Source organism: Hyperolius riggenbachi, chromosome 2, assembly GCF_040937935.1.
Source record: "Hyperolius riggenbachi isolate aHypRig1 chromosome 2, aHypRig1.pri, whole genome shotgun sequence".
In the NCBI taxonomy this organism is placed as follows: Eukaryota; Metazoa; Chordata; class Amphibia; order Anura; family Hyperoliidae; genus Hyperolius; species Hyperolius riggenbachi.
The window spans coordinates 477,453,256-477,470,071 of record NC_090647.1 but is presented as its reverse complement, the minus strand read 5'-3'; the positions used below and the strand labels follow the sequence as shown (position 1 = coordinate 477,470,071).

The 16,816-nt window shown below is 41.7% G+C and overlaps 1 protein-coding gene and 1 long non-coding RNA gene across 5 annotated transcripts in view; both read right to left on the bottom strand.

Annotated features, from left to right (window-relative positions):
- Positions 1-16,816, bottom strand: part of LOC137547082 (uncharacterized) — a 554,567-nt gene that overhangs the window by 189,182 nt on the left and 348,569 nt on the right. The window lies entirely within an intron of this gene.
- Positions 1-16,816, bottom strand: part of CUX1 (cut like homeobox 1) — a 541,156-nt gene that overhangs the window by 189,182 nt on the left and 335,158 nt on the right. For 2 of the 4 annotated variants that reach the window (XM_068270260.1, XM_068270262.1), the window contains 4 exons: positions 14,233-14,281; positions 10,823-10,919; positions 7,528-8,202; positions 2,976-3,041 (listed from right to left, as the gene is read on the bottom strand). In XM_068270260.1, the coding sequence (XP_068126361.1) occupies positions 2,976-3,041; positions 7,528-8,202; positions 10,823-10,919; positions 14,233-14,281 (887 nt within the window). The remainder of the gene's footprint in view (positions 1-2,975; positions 3,042-7,527; positions 8,203-10,822; positions 10,920-14,232; positions 14,282-16,816) is intronic. The other 2 variants (XM_068270261.1, XM_068270263.1) reach the window with 2 other exon arrangements.

The following is a 16,816-nucleotide window of genomic DNA, read 5'->3' as shown; positions in this document are numbered from 1 at the left end:
TACACATACCCATGCTGGGTGGGAGAAATAACTCTGTAAATGGACAATTGTGTGTAAAAAAAATGAAAACATTGTCATTTACAGAGATATTTCTCCCACCCAGCATGGGTATGTGTAAAAATACACCCCAAAACACATTATAGTACTTCTACTGAGTATGGCAATACCACATGTGTGGCACTTTTTTGCAGCCTAACTGCGCTAAGGGGTCCAAAGTCCAATGAGCACCTTTAGGCTTTACAGGGGTGCTTACAATTTAGCACCCCCCAAAATGTCAGGACAGTAAACACACCCCACAAATGACCCCATTTTGGAAAGTAGACACTTCAAGGTATTCAGAGAGGGGCATGGTGAGTCCGTGGCAGATTTCATTTTTTTTTGTCGCAAGTTAGCAGAAATGGAAACTTTTTTTTTTTTTTTTGTCACAAAGTGTCATTTTCCGCTTACTTGTGACAAAAAATAATATCTTCTATGAACTCACTATGCCTCTCAGTGAATACTTTGGGATGTCTTCTTTCCAAAATGGGGTCATTTGGGGGGTATTTATACTATCCTGGAATTCTAGCCCCTCATGAAACATGACAGGGGGTCAGAAAAGTCATAGATGCTTGAAAATGGGAAAATTCACTTTTTGCACCATAGTTTGTAAACGCTATAACTTTTACCCAAACCAATAAATATACACTGAATGGTTTTTTTTTAATCAAAAACATGTTTGTCCACATTTTTCGCGCTGCATGTATACATAAATTTTACTTTATTTGAAAAATGTCAGCACAGAAAGTTAAAAAAATCATTTTTTTGCCAAAATTCATGTCTTTTTTGATGAATATAATAAAAAGTAAAAATCGCAGGAGCAATCAAATAGCACCAAAAGAAAGCTTTATTAGTGACAAGAAAAGGAGCCAAAATTCATTTAGGTGGTAGGTTGTATGAGCGAGCAATAAACCGTGAAAGCTGCAGTGGTCTGAATGGAAAAAAAGTGCCTGGTCCTTAAGGGGTAGAAAGACTGTGGTCCTCAAGTGGTTAATTTTCTCCATTTTAAAGAAATATTGTTTTTACCCTGTTGGCGCCTCTGTACTACTATTGCAGTTGTTTCCACCCCTGGTGGAGGGGAATTCTTCCTTTTTCCCGATCTACAGAGAGCGACATCTTAATCCTGAGTGGGGACAGGTCTAATCTCCTCACCTGCCTTCATAGTGGTTACCTGACGGTAACCCTTGTTTGTGAGTATAAACTACCTATAACTTACCTTCCATACCCAATTTACAGTACATACTACACTATACTGGGCTCTCGGCGTCTTCCCTTATAATACACAAACTGTGTACTCCACCATCATATGCAATTTAAAAAAAAAGTTAGGAAGAACTTCATTTTTTATTACCTTCCCTGTAGAGATAAGAGGAAAGTCAAGGAAATACAAACCCTTCTCTGAGGTCACATTTACTCGTGTAAAGAGTGGAGACTTAGATTATTACCCAGGTCCGTTTGATACAGGTTTCTGGCCATGTATATGTTACGGCCAGAACCCGAAGTGTGGCCACTTCGCGTTCTGGCCAGCCACTTCGCGTTCTGGCCAGCCACTTCGCGTTCTGGCCAGCCACTTCGCGTTCTGGCCAGCCACTTCGCGTTCTGGCCAGCCACTTCGCGAAGTGGCCGCAGCACAGCGGCCAATGTTAGAAATGTTATGTTTATGCCGTCTCGCTGCGGCCAAATTTATGACAACTTGCTTAATTGAATTAAATATAGCCGGCGGCAATGTAATAGATGAAGCCGCCGGCTTTCGCACTGCCTCTCTCCTCCTCCCCCCCGCCTCACTCCTCTCCCCGCCTCCCATACAATAAGTAGCAGCCGGCGGGGACACGCATGTCCCCGAGAGTCGTTTGTCGCGACAGGGGAATCCTGTCGTTCCTGCAGAGCGGGTGCTGGCAGAAGCAATGTCTGCAGCCTCCCCGCTCTGCTGCCCCTGCCACGAGGAACGACTCTCCGGCTGCATGCCCCCGCCGGCTGCTACTTACTGTATGGGAGGCGGGGAGAGGAGAGAGGCGCGGGGGGGGCGGAGGAGAGAGGCAGTGCGAAAGCCGGCGGCTTCATCTATTACATTGCCGCCAGCTATATTTAATTAAATTAAGCAAGGTTGTCATAAATTTGGCCGCACCGAGACGGCGTAAACATAACATTTCTAACATTGGCCGCTGCGCTGCGGCCACTTCGCACATTGGCCGGCCAGAACCCGAAGTGGCCACACTTCGGGTTCTGGCCGTAACATATACACTGAACTCACTGAGTACAGCAAACACACACATGCACATATGCATAAGGAATAAGGGAACATCATCATTTAAGTTTAACCAACATATTAAATGACCAACTAATGCACAGCACGGGATCATTTGATCATGCATGGAATTTTTTATGGTACGGTCTAATTTTCGAATTATGTGGTAAGCTTTGTTATTTAATTTTATAGACCTTTCAATAAATATTTAATTATCTCATCAGTCTTTAATCATAATACACAACTGAAGACTAATTAAATATATAAAATGGTTGCTTCAACAGCTACAATTTTAAATAATCAAGTATTAAAAAAAAAAAAACTCAAATGAGCAGTCATTTGTGAGACACAGTTCCTTAATTAGAAGAGAACCTTTCAGGTTTTGGTTGTAACTTGTTCCCATTCCATAGCAAATGACAAAGCGCAATAACCAATAGAAAACAGTTTCACATTTCAGAAGTCCAAATAATGCAGTGGGTTACTGCACTCTGCAGGTCATAGCCAAAGACCTAAACATGTGTACAAAGCCCCATTCTATTGTGCAGACCGTGTCTGAGAGCCCGTGTTTTATACTTACTACAGCTGTTTTTCTATCAGATTCCAGGCCAGAATCACGTGCCCCTGTTTGGTTACACAGTAAGAGTGGAAGCAGAACGTTTGGCTACAAACAAAGAGACAGCTGCTTGTGACGTACCTTCAGACCCACTTCTTCTTTTCGGTACCTCCTGAAACAGTCTGTTCAGGTTCTGGCCTGGATTCTCTGTTGAAAAACGAGTTTTGGTAAGAACAAAACAATCGGGGGACTTCAGATTCGTTTCTATGTTATGGGCTACATTACATGACATGATGGAAGAGCTAATGTGGATGGATGAACTCAAATATCGAATTCAAGCACAGATGGCCGTTGTATACAGATGCTATGTAACCATCATGACCTAATAGTATACTGTCTTCTACAGAAACACACTGAAGACTGTGAAAGCTCAGCCCAGGCTCTAAAACAAATCTGATTGTTCAGTGAAGGTGTGGCAACCTTTAACAATCAATAAGAATTTAAGGGCCGTTCACATTGGCCACAGTGATCATCTTTCAAATGAATGGGCAGCGCGGTACTGTAACGCCATTCGCGCAAACACTGTGTTTTATTCCTATTTTCCACTTCAACTGCCCGATGCTTAGGCGATCGTGGAAGCAACATGTAGCTATCAGGATTGCTTTTCCATGTCCCCCTGCATGGGCAGCTCTGAACCGCTTGTTGCCACTTACGTAAAATTCCGACAGGCTTGTCAACTGATGGAGCCAGTTGAAAAAAAAGAGGACTGGCGATGGGGAATGGGAGGGACCCCAAAGACAATGAGCAGCGGTATGGTAATCTAGCCCTCCATAGGCTCGATTCATTTTTTTTACCCCCAATCCAGGGGTATTTTTAAGCACTAGTTCTCCCTCCCCAATTTTTCCTCTCTCAGCAGTAAAAGAAAAAGGTAAGCCAGTTCAAATGATCAGATTTGTGAATAGCAGTTGGAAAGAAAAGGAGTTTGGACAACTATGAGGCTGCTGCTGCTGCAGCAAACAGCACCCCTCTTAGGTAAAAGTAAGACAGTTTTGCAAACCCAGCCAGTCACGTAATAAAAATAATAATGCATAAATGGTTTATGTGCAATGCAAACACTATGATCTACTCCAAACGACCTGCATTAAAAAAAAGCAAGCCTGAACTAGGACTTTAGATAAGATGGCATGTGGTTCTATGAATTGCAAACCCTTGATAACAGAAAGGATTCAGAGCTCAGTAATGTGGGCAATGAATTGCCCATTCATAGGCACACTCCCATGAGCCCTTCCACCAGCAGGCATGTTTCCAGTGACACATGTACTTGATGTATACAGGAGAAGAGTAAACAAATAATATAGATATTCACTGGTCCCATCAGAAAGTAGATTTGCCCTTAGTGGACCCAGAACTGAATCTATCACAAAAGAACAAAGAAGGCTGATTTGGAAGCACCCGTTTATGATTTTTATACCTGTGAAATAGATAGGCGGAGTTCAGTAACTGGCATTGAGGTTGGATAGGTCCATTCTTTTTACCTGATGACAAACTCCCTTTAATTTATGCAGAACTCTGGGCACTGTATAAGAGCTGACCTGTATGGAGAAAACATGATACACAACTCTCCCTTTGAGTGCCCTCTGGTCACAGATCTTGATCGTCAAAGGCTTCTTTTGGCTTGATGGATTTTACATTGAAGAATCAGGCAAATACCTCTTCAAAGTGCGCTTCCTTTAATGTAATTTGGAACTATGTGAAAGCAATAGGATTGGATTTGATTGGCTGAGGTGGAACTCTCCCACCTTTCCCATAGTACCAGTAGCTGAAAGTGAAGAGTGTGACATTCTGCTGAAAAGGCTCAGGACAACAGGGACAATCCTATTCCTTTCATCATGGCACCAGGAGAGAAGACATTACTGTATGGCAGCATCAAAGACCAGTGAGAGCCTCAAGGGAGAGGTTCAAAGGTTTTCTCCTCACTGGTCATTCTTATATAATGTCTAGAGGTACACTTTACATCATGTAAATACCAGTATCACAACCATTCTATATAATACATTCTATACATTACATTCTAAGTGGTTTGTACATATATGTGAAAGAGATCTACCTAATTTCTTTAAGTAGGAATGAAATGTTATTTCCTTTCAAACAATACCCATTGTCTGGTAGTCCTTCTGATCTCTGCAGCAGTGTCTGAAACACACACCTGAAACAAGCACGTAGCCAATCCAGTCAGACTTCAGTCAGAAACACCTGATCGGCGTGCTTGTTCAGGGTCTGTGGCTAGAAGTATTAGATATAGAGGATCAGCAGGACAGCCAGGAATTTGCATTGTTTAAAAGGAAATAAATATGGCAGCCTCCCTATCCCTCTCACTTTAGGTGTGCTTCAATTTGCATAATCTTGCCACTGTGTGCTGCACAAAATCTATATTTCACCTCCCGCCTCCTTTCACCTGCCTCCTGGGCTGTGTCTGACTGAGACTCTTGCTCTGCCATGTATAAAATGTGATTTCTGCAGTAACAACAGTTTGTATGCTGTCTCCACATGTGGAAATAGGTAGAATGCTATTAAAAGGGCACCAGGGCTAAGAACTGTGAAATGTATATGGAAGCATACATATATTTGTGCCAGTGCAAATGCACTGTAACCTCTTCCCTTACAGGTGATGGTTTAATCTTAATAAAAACACAAAATGCAGGATATCAACCTCAATTATTCTCTCCGACTCACCAATACATCCTTAAATTACATAATAAAATATTGAATAGGGAGCTCAGGATTAACTGTATGATCACAATTTATTCATAATATAGGAGTATCACAACCAACAAATTCTGTCCACAGAGGCGCTAGGCTGAGACATAGACACCTGTTGCTGTATGCTCTATCCCCTATTGCCTGATGAAGCGGGGCCACACCTGCGAAACGCGTTGCAACTGGTTTTTGGAGTATATTAATAAATCTAAACTTTTGAAAATTGACAGTGTCATGTCTGCTTTGAGAAGGCAAGTCCACCACTGTCTCCTCAGCAATTTTAAAGTTTTTAGCATATTTTATCCTGTTGGTGCCTCTGTTCAATTCCTGTGATGCCTTTGGTAATCTAGGTTCAATATGGCCATAAGTGATTTTTAATTGGTTTTAAATGTCTGTGATAGAATTTGTTAGCTTTGATACTCATATTCCTATACGGTTAAAAAATAGCGGTCATACAGTTAATCCTGAGCTCCCTATTCAATATTTTTTGGTGGTATAATCTTACACCTCTGAATCAATAGGTTTTGGACAAGTACATTTCCTCATGGGGGATTCTCAAGGTTTCTTTTATTAGCAAAAGCACCTGTCAGGATAGTGACACGATTATAGGTGGCATGGCCAACCAGCAGCTTTGCACTGGCTCTTGCCAGGGAGAGCTTTTGAAAAGCATAAATTTGTGGAGATAGGATAATTCACAAACCCATTGGTAAGCCATCAGATTATAATGCCTATGGTACATTTACTCTGGACTAATGTATGGATGCATGCATATGTATTTTACATTTAACAGTTCTTCTGCGATACTGCCCATTAAGCATCATATTTAACATATTTTTTGTGAGACTGGGACATGGTGTCACAGAAATGTGGATCAGACCCATTAATAAAATATTGCGCATCCTTTCATTTGTGAATTTGAGTCTAATTGCAGCCAGGTAGTGAACAAGTGCCCAGCCACTGTCATAAGTGTTGCCTGATGCTTCATGTAAATGTTTATATCAGCGACACTCTGCTATAGCAACAGTACGGGTTGGAACACCTGACATCGCCTTACACGAAGTTGTATTCACAGATAATGTGAAACTTCAGCAAGTGTTCTGGTGGCAAATTATGATGTTATCTTTTCCTTATGCTCTAAGATATACTGTTTAGTCCAAATGCAATGAGTCTTTTTAAGAAAAGAGCTTTAAAACTGAATAATGTAATTTGGAAATGCTGCTTTTTTTACTCTAATTCCACAGTCCGGGGGACTTCTTTCCTGATTCTATTCATTAGCAATGCTTTATATATTTTAATGCTTTGCTCTTGCAAAAAAAACAACAACAAAAAAACAAAAACAAAAAAACCAAATACACTTAGTGTACCCATTTATTGCTGTTGGGCTATTTGCTAATGTCTAGCTGTTGCACACACCCTACTGCATCTGTACAATAGCACAGGCTGCTGGAGAAGCGTGGCTTCAGCAGGAAGTGTAGTAACTTTGTCCCCGCCCCTACTCACTCCAGCGAGAGAGCCTCTGACTGATGAAAAGGAAAGGAGGATGCGGGCAGCAGCTGGACATATTTAGTGAACAGCTCAACAGCAATGAACTGGCGCCTTACATATTTAAAATGTTGCAACTGCAAAACTACAAATAGTTCACAAATATGTTTTTTGCAATAAAAACATTAAACATACGGCAAATAAATTTGTTTAAGGAAAAAGGCCTCTAAGTTTGGATTTTACGTGAAGCGTACATTTTAAGATTAGGTTTTGAAATGAATACAAGAAGCATTGATCCTATAACCATCATGCAAGTGCGATATCTCCTCTGCTAGAGTTTTTAGTGGTTATGAAAGTGATGGTTGAGGAATGGAAATAGTGTGAGGCTGTGATTTTCAGTAAGCAAATATTACACAGAAACTAGAAATAAAGAAAAAAGAAGATCTGCACCCACCTCTTTGTCTGCCTTGTATACTCCGCAGGGCGAGGATGTTCTGCTCATCAGACAGGAATTGCTTCATCTTATGGAAAGGTTCCTTTCCTCGTACAGTTAATTTATTCCAAGGTTTGGGCCTGGCCAGGATCTCGCTCACAGACCCCTGCGATAGTCCCAGTACATAATGTCCAAAGATACGTTGCCCTATATTGTGCTTGATCAATTGCTCTTTTACTTGGCGTGCAATTTCTGCAGTGTCTATTTCTTCGCCTTCTGAGACGCTCCCGGCGCTCTCTGACTGGCTGGGTGAAGGAGCCATGCCGTTGACGTCCGGGCTTGGCTGTTGCAGCGGACTTTGGGAAGATATGGAGTTTGTGCTGAAGTGACCTGTTGAGAAAAGCATGCTTGTGCTTCCTGCTTCCTGCATTGCCTTGGAGTAGAAGGACTGCATAAGCTGTCGCTGGAGAAGTGAATTTAGTGCAAATTTCCCCGTGGAGGCCAAGGGTAAAGAAGGGCTTGCAATGGTTGAGCTGAAAAAGTCTTGATTTAAACCCGTTGGTGAGAACTGGTGTGTACCATTAGTATTGGAAGCCTGCTCCCCCACGTTGCGGAGCAACTGAGAGGGAGGAGAGGCCGGCAAGGTTGCAGGGCGCTGAGTTTCATGCTGGTCTTTCCCTTTTCTCCTGGCTGACCCTACAAGAAAGGTCAAACATAATGCATTATGGGGGGATTAAAAAGGGAAAAACCAAGATAAAAAAATGCAATGTTTGCCCAACAAATATAAAAAGAAGATTTTTTGTTGTTGTTGTTCAAGAGGGCCAATTAGGTTTTTTAAATATAATTTTCAGTTAGCCAAACTAGGCCCCCAAAATGAACCACACGCATTACATGTTTGTACCTTTCTTGTACAGTTTGATGCAGCCTGGAGAAGTCCTATGACATATCACTTCACCCCTTCAGTACAGATCACCGTGTCATACAAACAATAGAATTCTCAACAACGATATCAACTTATTGTATACACAGTCAGTTGTGTGGTCCACAGCAAACATTTACACTCGAGAGCAGCCTAGTGATGCAACTTTACCAAAACAAGATCTTTAACAGCCAAAAATACAAAGATATTAGCAATAAGCCAGGTCATGTGACTGTTACAACAATACCGGGGCAACTTCAATGGATAATCATGACAGGAAATAGCTTTCTGAGGCTTCCAATCACAAATCATGTCAAGAAAACCCCCTACAACTTCAGCTGCTCAAGTCATCTATGCTACAGAGATTGCAATGCTTGTCTCACTGTGTGGCAGCCAATCAATGGCAGATTACAAGAAAATCACCTCATTTATAGAGGATAGTTATTGGGGTTTTCCACTCTAACTAAAAGCAGACACCCTTCTTCAGATGTCTGTAATTTCTGAGTAGTCACTATACTGTCTCTGAGCAAAACTGATCTGATTCAGGAATTTAGAATGTTATGTAAATAGATATTACTTTTAATTAACTTAGCTATATGGAACAGTGTTTAAGTGTAAGTATTCTGAAATCTTGATTCTTGTGAAGAGGGCCAACCTTCTGTATTACTGCAACATTTGGGCAGCCACAGAGCTAGTTGCTGGAATTGTATGTATTTTGCTCAACTGGGGGGGGGGGGGGGGGGGGGGAGAGATATGATCCTGAGGAATCAGATCACATTAGTCATATGCTGTAGAAAGAGTCCATGCACAGTTTGCTTTATTTGTCTTATCTCCTGTAGCCACAAAATCCCCTGCAGATAGTATACTGTATATGAGAAGAAAAGCCCTAGGCTCTAGGGCGAAAGCGAAAGGAAATATTTTTAACTATTTCAGGCACTATTTTTTTTTAAACAGCAGTCTTACTGAAGTAATTAACATAATGGGCCTGATTCACAAAGCGGTGCTAACAGTTAGCACACTGGTGAAAAGCCCTTTATCATGCCTAAACTCAGTTTAGGCATGTTAAGTTTAGGTGTGATAAGTTTAGGCATGATAAGTTTAAGCACCAACTGGGTTAGCACCGCAGTGCACAGCTGATCAAAAGTTTTGCGGTAGCAAAGTCTGGTGCACTTCACATAGAGTTTAATGGCGCTGCTTTGCGTGCGGGACTTTGAGTGCGATCTAAACTTATCTAAACTTAGCATGCCTAAACTTATCACACCTAAACTGGCTTTTCACCAGCATGGTGCAATGGTTATCACGCCTAAAGTCTTTTAGGCGTGCTAACTGGGTTAGCACCGCTTTGTGAATCAGGCCCAATGAGTCAAACCTACTGGAGTAGAGTGGTAATTTTGACTAGAATTCCGCATTAAGGTAATTATAGGCCAAGGAAGCATATTAGAGAATTTCTGGTGGCAGAGCCCTCTTTAATGCCAACTTGTCAAGCTAATTGTGAGCACGATGACAGGTGAAATCTAAGGGTACAGTGCAAACTGTGATGGAAGCTTATTCATTCAAACACATTCCCTTGCAATGCACTAATACTATAATGAACAATTAAGGGTGACTATATAAGCTTGATAAATCCAAGAGATGTGACAGATTTGTACAATAGCCATGAAAAGTAGGCCACATGGGCATTAGCAATAATGTGATAAGTTTTAATAAGCTTTCGTTATTGCATGCATAGAAAATCAGACACATTGCTAAAGTCTGTCTGATCAATAAAGTTTGGTTTCTTATTTGGAGGGAAGAGAATGGTCATCTCTCCTCACGTGCATCAGTGCTGTGTATGGACCCGCCTGCAGCAGATGCTGCCGCCACCATGTCACATAAATAAAGTGGGGACATCGCTAGACATCTATCATTCTCACAGACAGATCTGTTTGTCTACAACTCCCCTTAATCTGCCTTACCAAACAGCAAGTGACAAGGGAGACAAAGACTATTATGTGGAAAATACAGGTCCCTAGCAAACTACAATACTGAGCGGTATGAAGCAGGTGTGTCATGCTTCAGTTAAAGTGGAATATCCCTTTAATTATGCTAATTTTGATTTTAAGGGAGCGTATTCTGTTTACCCACCTTTCCCCAGAAGGCAGGAAGGGAAACAAGCATGTAATTTTGTAGCATATCACTTTACAACGCTGCCATTCTCTAAAGGTAATTAGTCTTATTTTTAAAGCAGTGCCAACGAGGTCTTGGAGACGTGTTCTGTTCTCCGGCTTACACTCCTTATGAGTCAAACAATACCTGCGGATGGTGTAGTTCATTAATCTTGCTGTCAGATGTCTCTAACATAGCTTTCCGCAGCACATTCGTTTTTGTCACTTACTGGAGTCAGCAAAACAAACTTACCGCTCAGGTCGCTGTTGCTAATGCGCATCGTGGCGTTCTCCGACTGCAGAGAGCGATTCTTCTCCAAGAGCAAAACCTCCAATGGCTTTGACGCATCCTAAACAACATGGCCAATGAAAATTAACGGATCATCAACCACATTATGTTTACATGTACTGCGGCATATTCATAACACCAGGACAAGAGGAAAACACTGCTGCTTTTACAGGAGGATTATTCTCACCTAAATCCATATACAGATTCTAAAGTGCAGATTATTTAACTGCATACTTATTAAGAATTATGTGATGAAATTTATTAGCAACGTTGGGCTCTCTCTTAACGTACAGAAAATTCTGCTGACCATCTTGTCGTAATTTATTTTTTAAAACAATTTCTGAGCTTGGTGGAAATGACATGCAGTTTGAAACTGAACCGATGAAAATCAGAAAATAACGAGATTGCGCATTTGTCTCTCCTTAAAGAGAATATGTATATGTAAAAAAAAGCCCCCGGGGGATACTTTTCTCGGGTGGGAGAAGCCTTTGCATCCTATAAGGCCCTGTTTACACTTAATCAGTTGGTGTGCGTTAATACGCGTTTTTTCCATAGCAGTGCATTGGGAAGAAGATTTCAGTTAAAACGCTTTAAGTATAAAAGAGGCCATAGGATAACATGGGCATTACTTTGAAAATCTGTTTATTTTCAATTATAACGGACAGCAACTGATTAAGTGTAAAAGGACCCTAAAGAGGTTCCCCTTTGCTCCTCAGTAGAAGCGATCCAGTGCTGGGCTCTATCAGACACAGAGTGGCAATAATATTTACCGTTGCAGCTGCGCACATGCACAGTGGCATCTCTCTGCTCGGGCTCATGCGGAAATAGTCAAGCCTGATCGGGTCCGCTCTACTGCGCAGGCTCATAAGGCTCTCGCCTGCACAGTAGAGCGAAAAACGATCAGGCTCAGCCATTTTCGCCGGAGCCAGAGTGGAAAGCCGCTACTGCGCATGTGTGCACGTCGACAAGGAGTTCTTAGGGGGGTCCCAGCACTGGATCCCCTCTACTAAGGAAGAAGTGGAGAGCCTCTTTAGGATCCAGAGGCTTTCCCCTCCCTAGGTAAGTACCCCCCAGATTCTCTTTAAGTTTGTGTTTAATTTGGGTAGAAGCAGTGGGTGGTTTCTCTGGTGTTGAGGGCACTGGGGAGGGCTGCTCACTCTGCCCCCTATGGTGTAGCGTGCGGTTGGTGGTCCCAGGCGACGGCACTGCTTGGGACTCCACCTGTACTGCTAACCTCTGAAGCTTATAGCAGCCCACAGGTAATGTAGCTCTTAGGTCACATAGCAGTGGAAGGTGGGGACATGGAGACTGCCACATTGTTATGTGAACTGAATGTCTCCTTTTAGGAGATAGTGTAACTGGTTCAGCCCTTACTAGATCTAGCAGTTGAAAGGGTGATGTGTGGGCACACCACCTGATATGGTTCGGGTGCTTGATATTGTGGAATAGGCAAATGCCACAGTTGAGATCAGCTATTCAGTATATCAGCACACCGTTTTTCAAAAAGTCACGCTCTTTACTGCGCCATCATATCCACAGTAATGAAGCCGACAATTGTTTCGGGGGCAGCGCAGGGTCCCCCTTTAAAGGCGTGATTACCACACGCCTTTAAAGGGGGACCCTGCGCTGCCCCCGAAACAATTGTCGGCTTCATTCCTATGGATATGACGGCTCAATAAAGAGCGTGACTTTTTGAAAGATGGTGTGCTGATATACTGAATTGCTTACTAGATCTAGAACTGCATGTCCAGGCGCAATTGCTGTGCCTTTAAATTTGCTGACTGGCTTTACCCTGAAAATGATTGAAATAGCCAGGTGCTGCTTGCCAGTATTTGCCTTTCCTTGTGTTTAAATAATGAGATTGATCGGCTCAGTTTCAATTTGCAAACCATTTGCATTGCAACAAAAGTAGCAACACTTTAAATGTACTTTTTCTCTAATAAGTTTTTGCATAGAACTGTGTTAGGTATAGTTATTGGATCAGACATCTGGTCTGGTGCGTATGTCCTACCGTTTTATACTGTCCACTGCCACAAACTGAATTAATACTTTTAATGCACTGCTGGTCTAATAATGTCTGCAGCTCCTCGTGGCATCCCTCAGCTGACCCACATGGGAAAAGAAATGGATGTGCCCCCCCAGCCCTATAATCCTGTGTCCCACCCCCTTTTGTAGATCCATCCCATTGACCTGATTGGTTAGCTGGAATTCAGACGTTAATGGGCAAGACTGATCATTTCCGATCAAACACTGTGGCTATTGGAAATGATAGATGGATCCCGGTACTGTACCATTAATGTATTCTGCAGATCGGACAGATACCTGCTAGATTTACTTGCCACCATGTAATCTGTAAAAAGCTGGCCATACATGTATTGCCGATGGTCTGATCTGGCAAGCGATCAATCACTCCCCAAATAAAAACTCATCAGGTAGCAACAATCATTGTTCTACCTTGTCCAACTTGATTTAGATCAGATTATAGCAGAAATCTGCAAACTAACTGACAGCCCTAGGCCTCCATCCATCCCCCATTCCTTGCCGCACCTGTTCAAACTTTCAATCAATATACTGTGCGAAGACTTATTTCAGGGAATATGCTGGGGTCAAAAGATGAAGACCTCCAGTGTATGGGCACTTAAAAAGCTGTGATGTCAGCCTGAGCTCACTTCAAACATTCAATCGTGTGCAGGGAATTATTAGGAAAAAAAGTAATGTTTCTGTTCACGATTGAATGTTTAAGCCAAATCAGTAGATTTCCACTGCATATCTTCATTAAAGCGGACCTGAACTCAGAACTTCCTCTCTGCTCTAAAAGATAAGCAACAGCATAAGAACCTTTTAAGAAAAAAAAAATTTTTGTTACAGCTGATACAAAGCCTGCATTAAATCTGCAGTGGGTCTACTTCCTGCTTTCATGGAAGCAGACATAGGGTCAACATCCTGTGCTTTCAAATGAGCTTATCTGCCGTGGCAGCCAGCTGACACAGCTGAGGGATCAAATTGCAACTTGTGATTAGTCACAGATGAGGCGAAGTAAGACAGGCTAAACTCTCTAAATACATACAGGGTGCATTGCTCTAGGCGGGCCTTCTGTCCTGTGAAGGTCCACTTTAATAACCTTTTAAAAAAAGGGGGCGTGGAAAACAAAACACAACACAAAACGGCTGATGTATCATAGCTTGTAAAATATAATAAACGGCTTTGGCTTTCATCAGCAAGCAATCAGAGTCTAAGCTGCACTGGTAAAACATCTAACGCTGTGAAAGCCATTGATTGATTGGAGAAAATGAAGAATTTATATTTAACATACTTTGATAAATGGGAAACAGCTTGTCCAAAGCTTAAATATCAGGAGGAAATATACAGTTTACCTGACCACCTGATCCTTCCGACGGGGTAAACTCCATGGACTTCAGAATGCTGGAAGAAGCAACAAGGGAAGGTTATTATTATCCTCCGTGTCCCCATTTCCGCTGTATATCTGCATCATCGCCCTCCTGGCTCTCCACATTGCCGAACTCCCGCAAACTTCCCCAACTGTCTCCACAATCAGATAATGTTCCACAACACTCGTCCTTCTCTAGATAAAATACGTCTTTCTTATGGGTCATTTAAATAATGTATATCTCATTCCCGGCAGGCCACGCTGTGGCATAAAATTAAATGTTAATAAGGATATAACATTTAAAGCTGTCAGAAAGTGTATATATTTGTTGGTGTAGCTGCAAGGGAGTCAAATTTGCATAAGAGTCATAGTTAAATACCACCATTATTCATAGATCCTCCTCTTCCCCAGTCTATGAAAGGAGCAGACTATGTGGGAATACATAGATCCGTTCATGGGATTTAAGAATTGCTCTGTTGTACACGTTAATAAATGCAGTAAAACTTTACCATGAATTACACTGCATCACATAGAATCTAAATAACTTTCCAGTGTAAGTAAACAATGCAGTGCTGCTTCTAGCAATTCCACAGGCAACAAGACCCACCTGCACTCCCTGGAAACAGCAGAAAGACATTTATTCTACATTTATATTGTTTGAGGACTACAATACTTTTGATACAAGGATCCTAGATAAACATTATAGAGGGATATGTGAGTTGCAATACGAGGTTCTACCTGCAGGCAGCAGTCTGGCTGGGCTGTAAAATCACACTTGATCTTTAGAATACCCAAGCAGCTCGGGGTGACCCATAACCACTAGGAAAGTATAGGGGCTAAAAGAGACCAAAAAGCCCTCCTACATTTGATCTTTGTGAAACAGGAGATAAAGGGCATCCACTGCTATAATTACTAGGTAAATCACAGAAGAGTTGATCCAGGGATTTATCTGACTGCCATCTGGAGTCGAGGATTTGTTTCCCTTTTAAGGCTAATCGCTCCAGGCCTTGTAATGTTTTTTGCCTTCCCCTGATATGTGCAGGTTCAGGATTTTTTTTCTTCCTGGTTGAGCTTGATGGAGGGATGTCTTTTTTTTTCAACCAAACTAACCATGTAACTATATAAAGTTACGGTCAGTCAGAAGTTATATTTTTAAAGCTAAAAGTCTTTTTTGCATCATTTGGTACTTCCTCTATTGTTAATGGTAGGGGTGGCTTTCTGTTTCTGGCCAATTATAAACTCTTGCTGACCTCACTGTGGATACAGGAGTGCTCGTTTCTGTGTACTTCCAGGTGTCAAAGACCCAGGAGATGCCCAGCATTCAGAAAGTGTGCTGTCATTGGGAGGGGGGGGGGAGCCTTCATTATTTTAAAAATACATTTGACAGGTTGGAAAGTAAGGCTGAGCATTGCATAGACCTAGCAAGACTCTGCCCAGTCCTTCTTCCCTTTCTAACATTCTCCCACTGGCCAGCTGTCATAGACTATAGTCTTCTTAGTCTTCTGGTAAAAGTGGCAGTATTGGAGAGCATCAGTCTTAGTGAGAGTAGGTCAAGGAGAGAGGCCAAGTACAGTAGAAAACAGATTCCGGGCACCAGTAAGGTTGCACTTGCAAAACACTTATTTCATCCTAAATTCACACATAGGTAGTGTGAGTGGCCTGACAGAAGCAAGTGTAATCTTACTAGTGACCGGAATTGTGTTTGTATCCGGAGGCACAGTAACCTCACCGTCATCACTGAATTGGCTGCCTAGTCAGCATCTACTGTCAACCCACACTTGTTCTACTGCTGCTGATCTGTGGGAGAAGCTTAGTGAGAGAGGAAAGGTTGAGCACTATTAGAACTCTGCAGGAATCTTGCTCCACAATCAGTAGGAAACTGGTTTACACGATACAATCAAAAGATTTGATTTATTTGTTTGTTTTTTTGTTAAAAACAAATGGTTGTATAGAAAAAACGGAAATGTGATCATGACATGAAATAATTTCCTGTTTTTTTCCTAAATAAGTCAATCAGGATTGGTGGAAAATTCTGATAAATCTTTCAAAAAAAATCGAATGGCGTAAGACCGACTTGATTCTTGATTTATAGACCCAAGCAACATTTCCCGAGTTTTTAAAATTTTTCCTCATAATTGGAGAATTGGATTTTTTTTATAGAAACAATCTTTAAAAACCAAAAGATAAATAATGCAAAATAATTGCATTTAATCTAATATACATCACGAACAAAAAATACATCGACTGAAAACTGGTATTGTCTCCACATGAAGAAGTGTGACTGCACATTTCCTGTAATCACCGGCAGTAATGGGTATGCAGCGTACACCCAGCCAGAGCATCAGAGATGGAGACATTTTCAGTGTAACTTTGTGATGGCGCATTATGAGCAAAGAAACTGTTTTCTTAACACTCAGAATGTAATTTGGACAAAATGATTTATGGTTGCAGGAAGCACTTGTCAAATAAAAAGAAGAATGATTGGTAAAGAAGGCAGAACACCGGGAAAAGGAAAGCAGAAATAGATGCAGACAATAATATTACATTTCAGGACAACATATGAAATACTT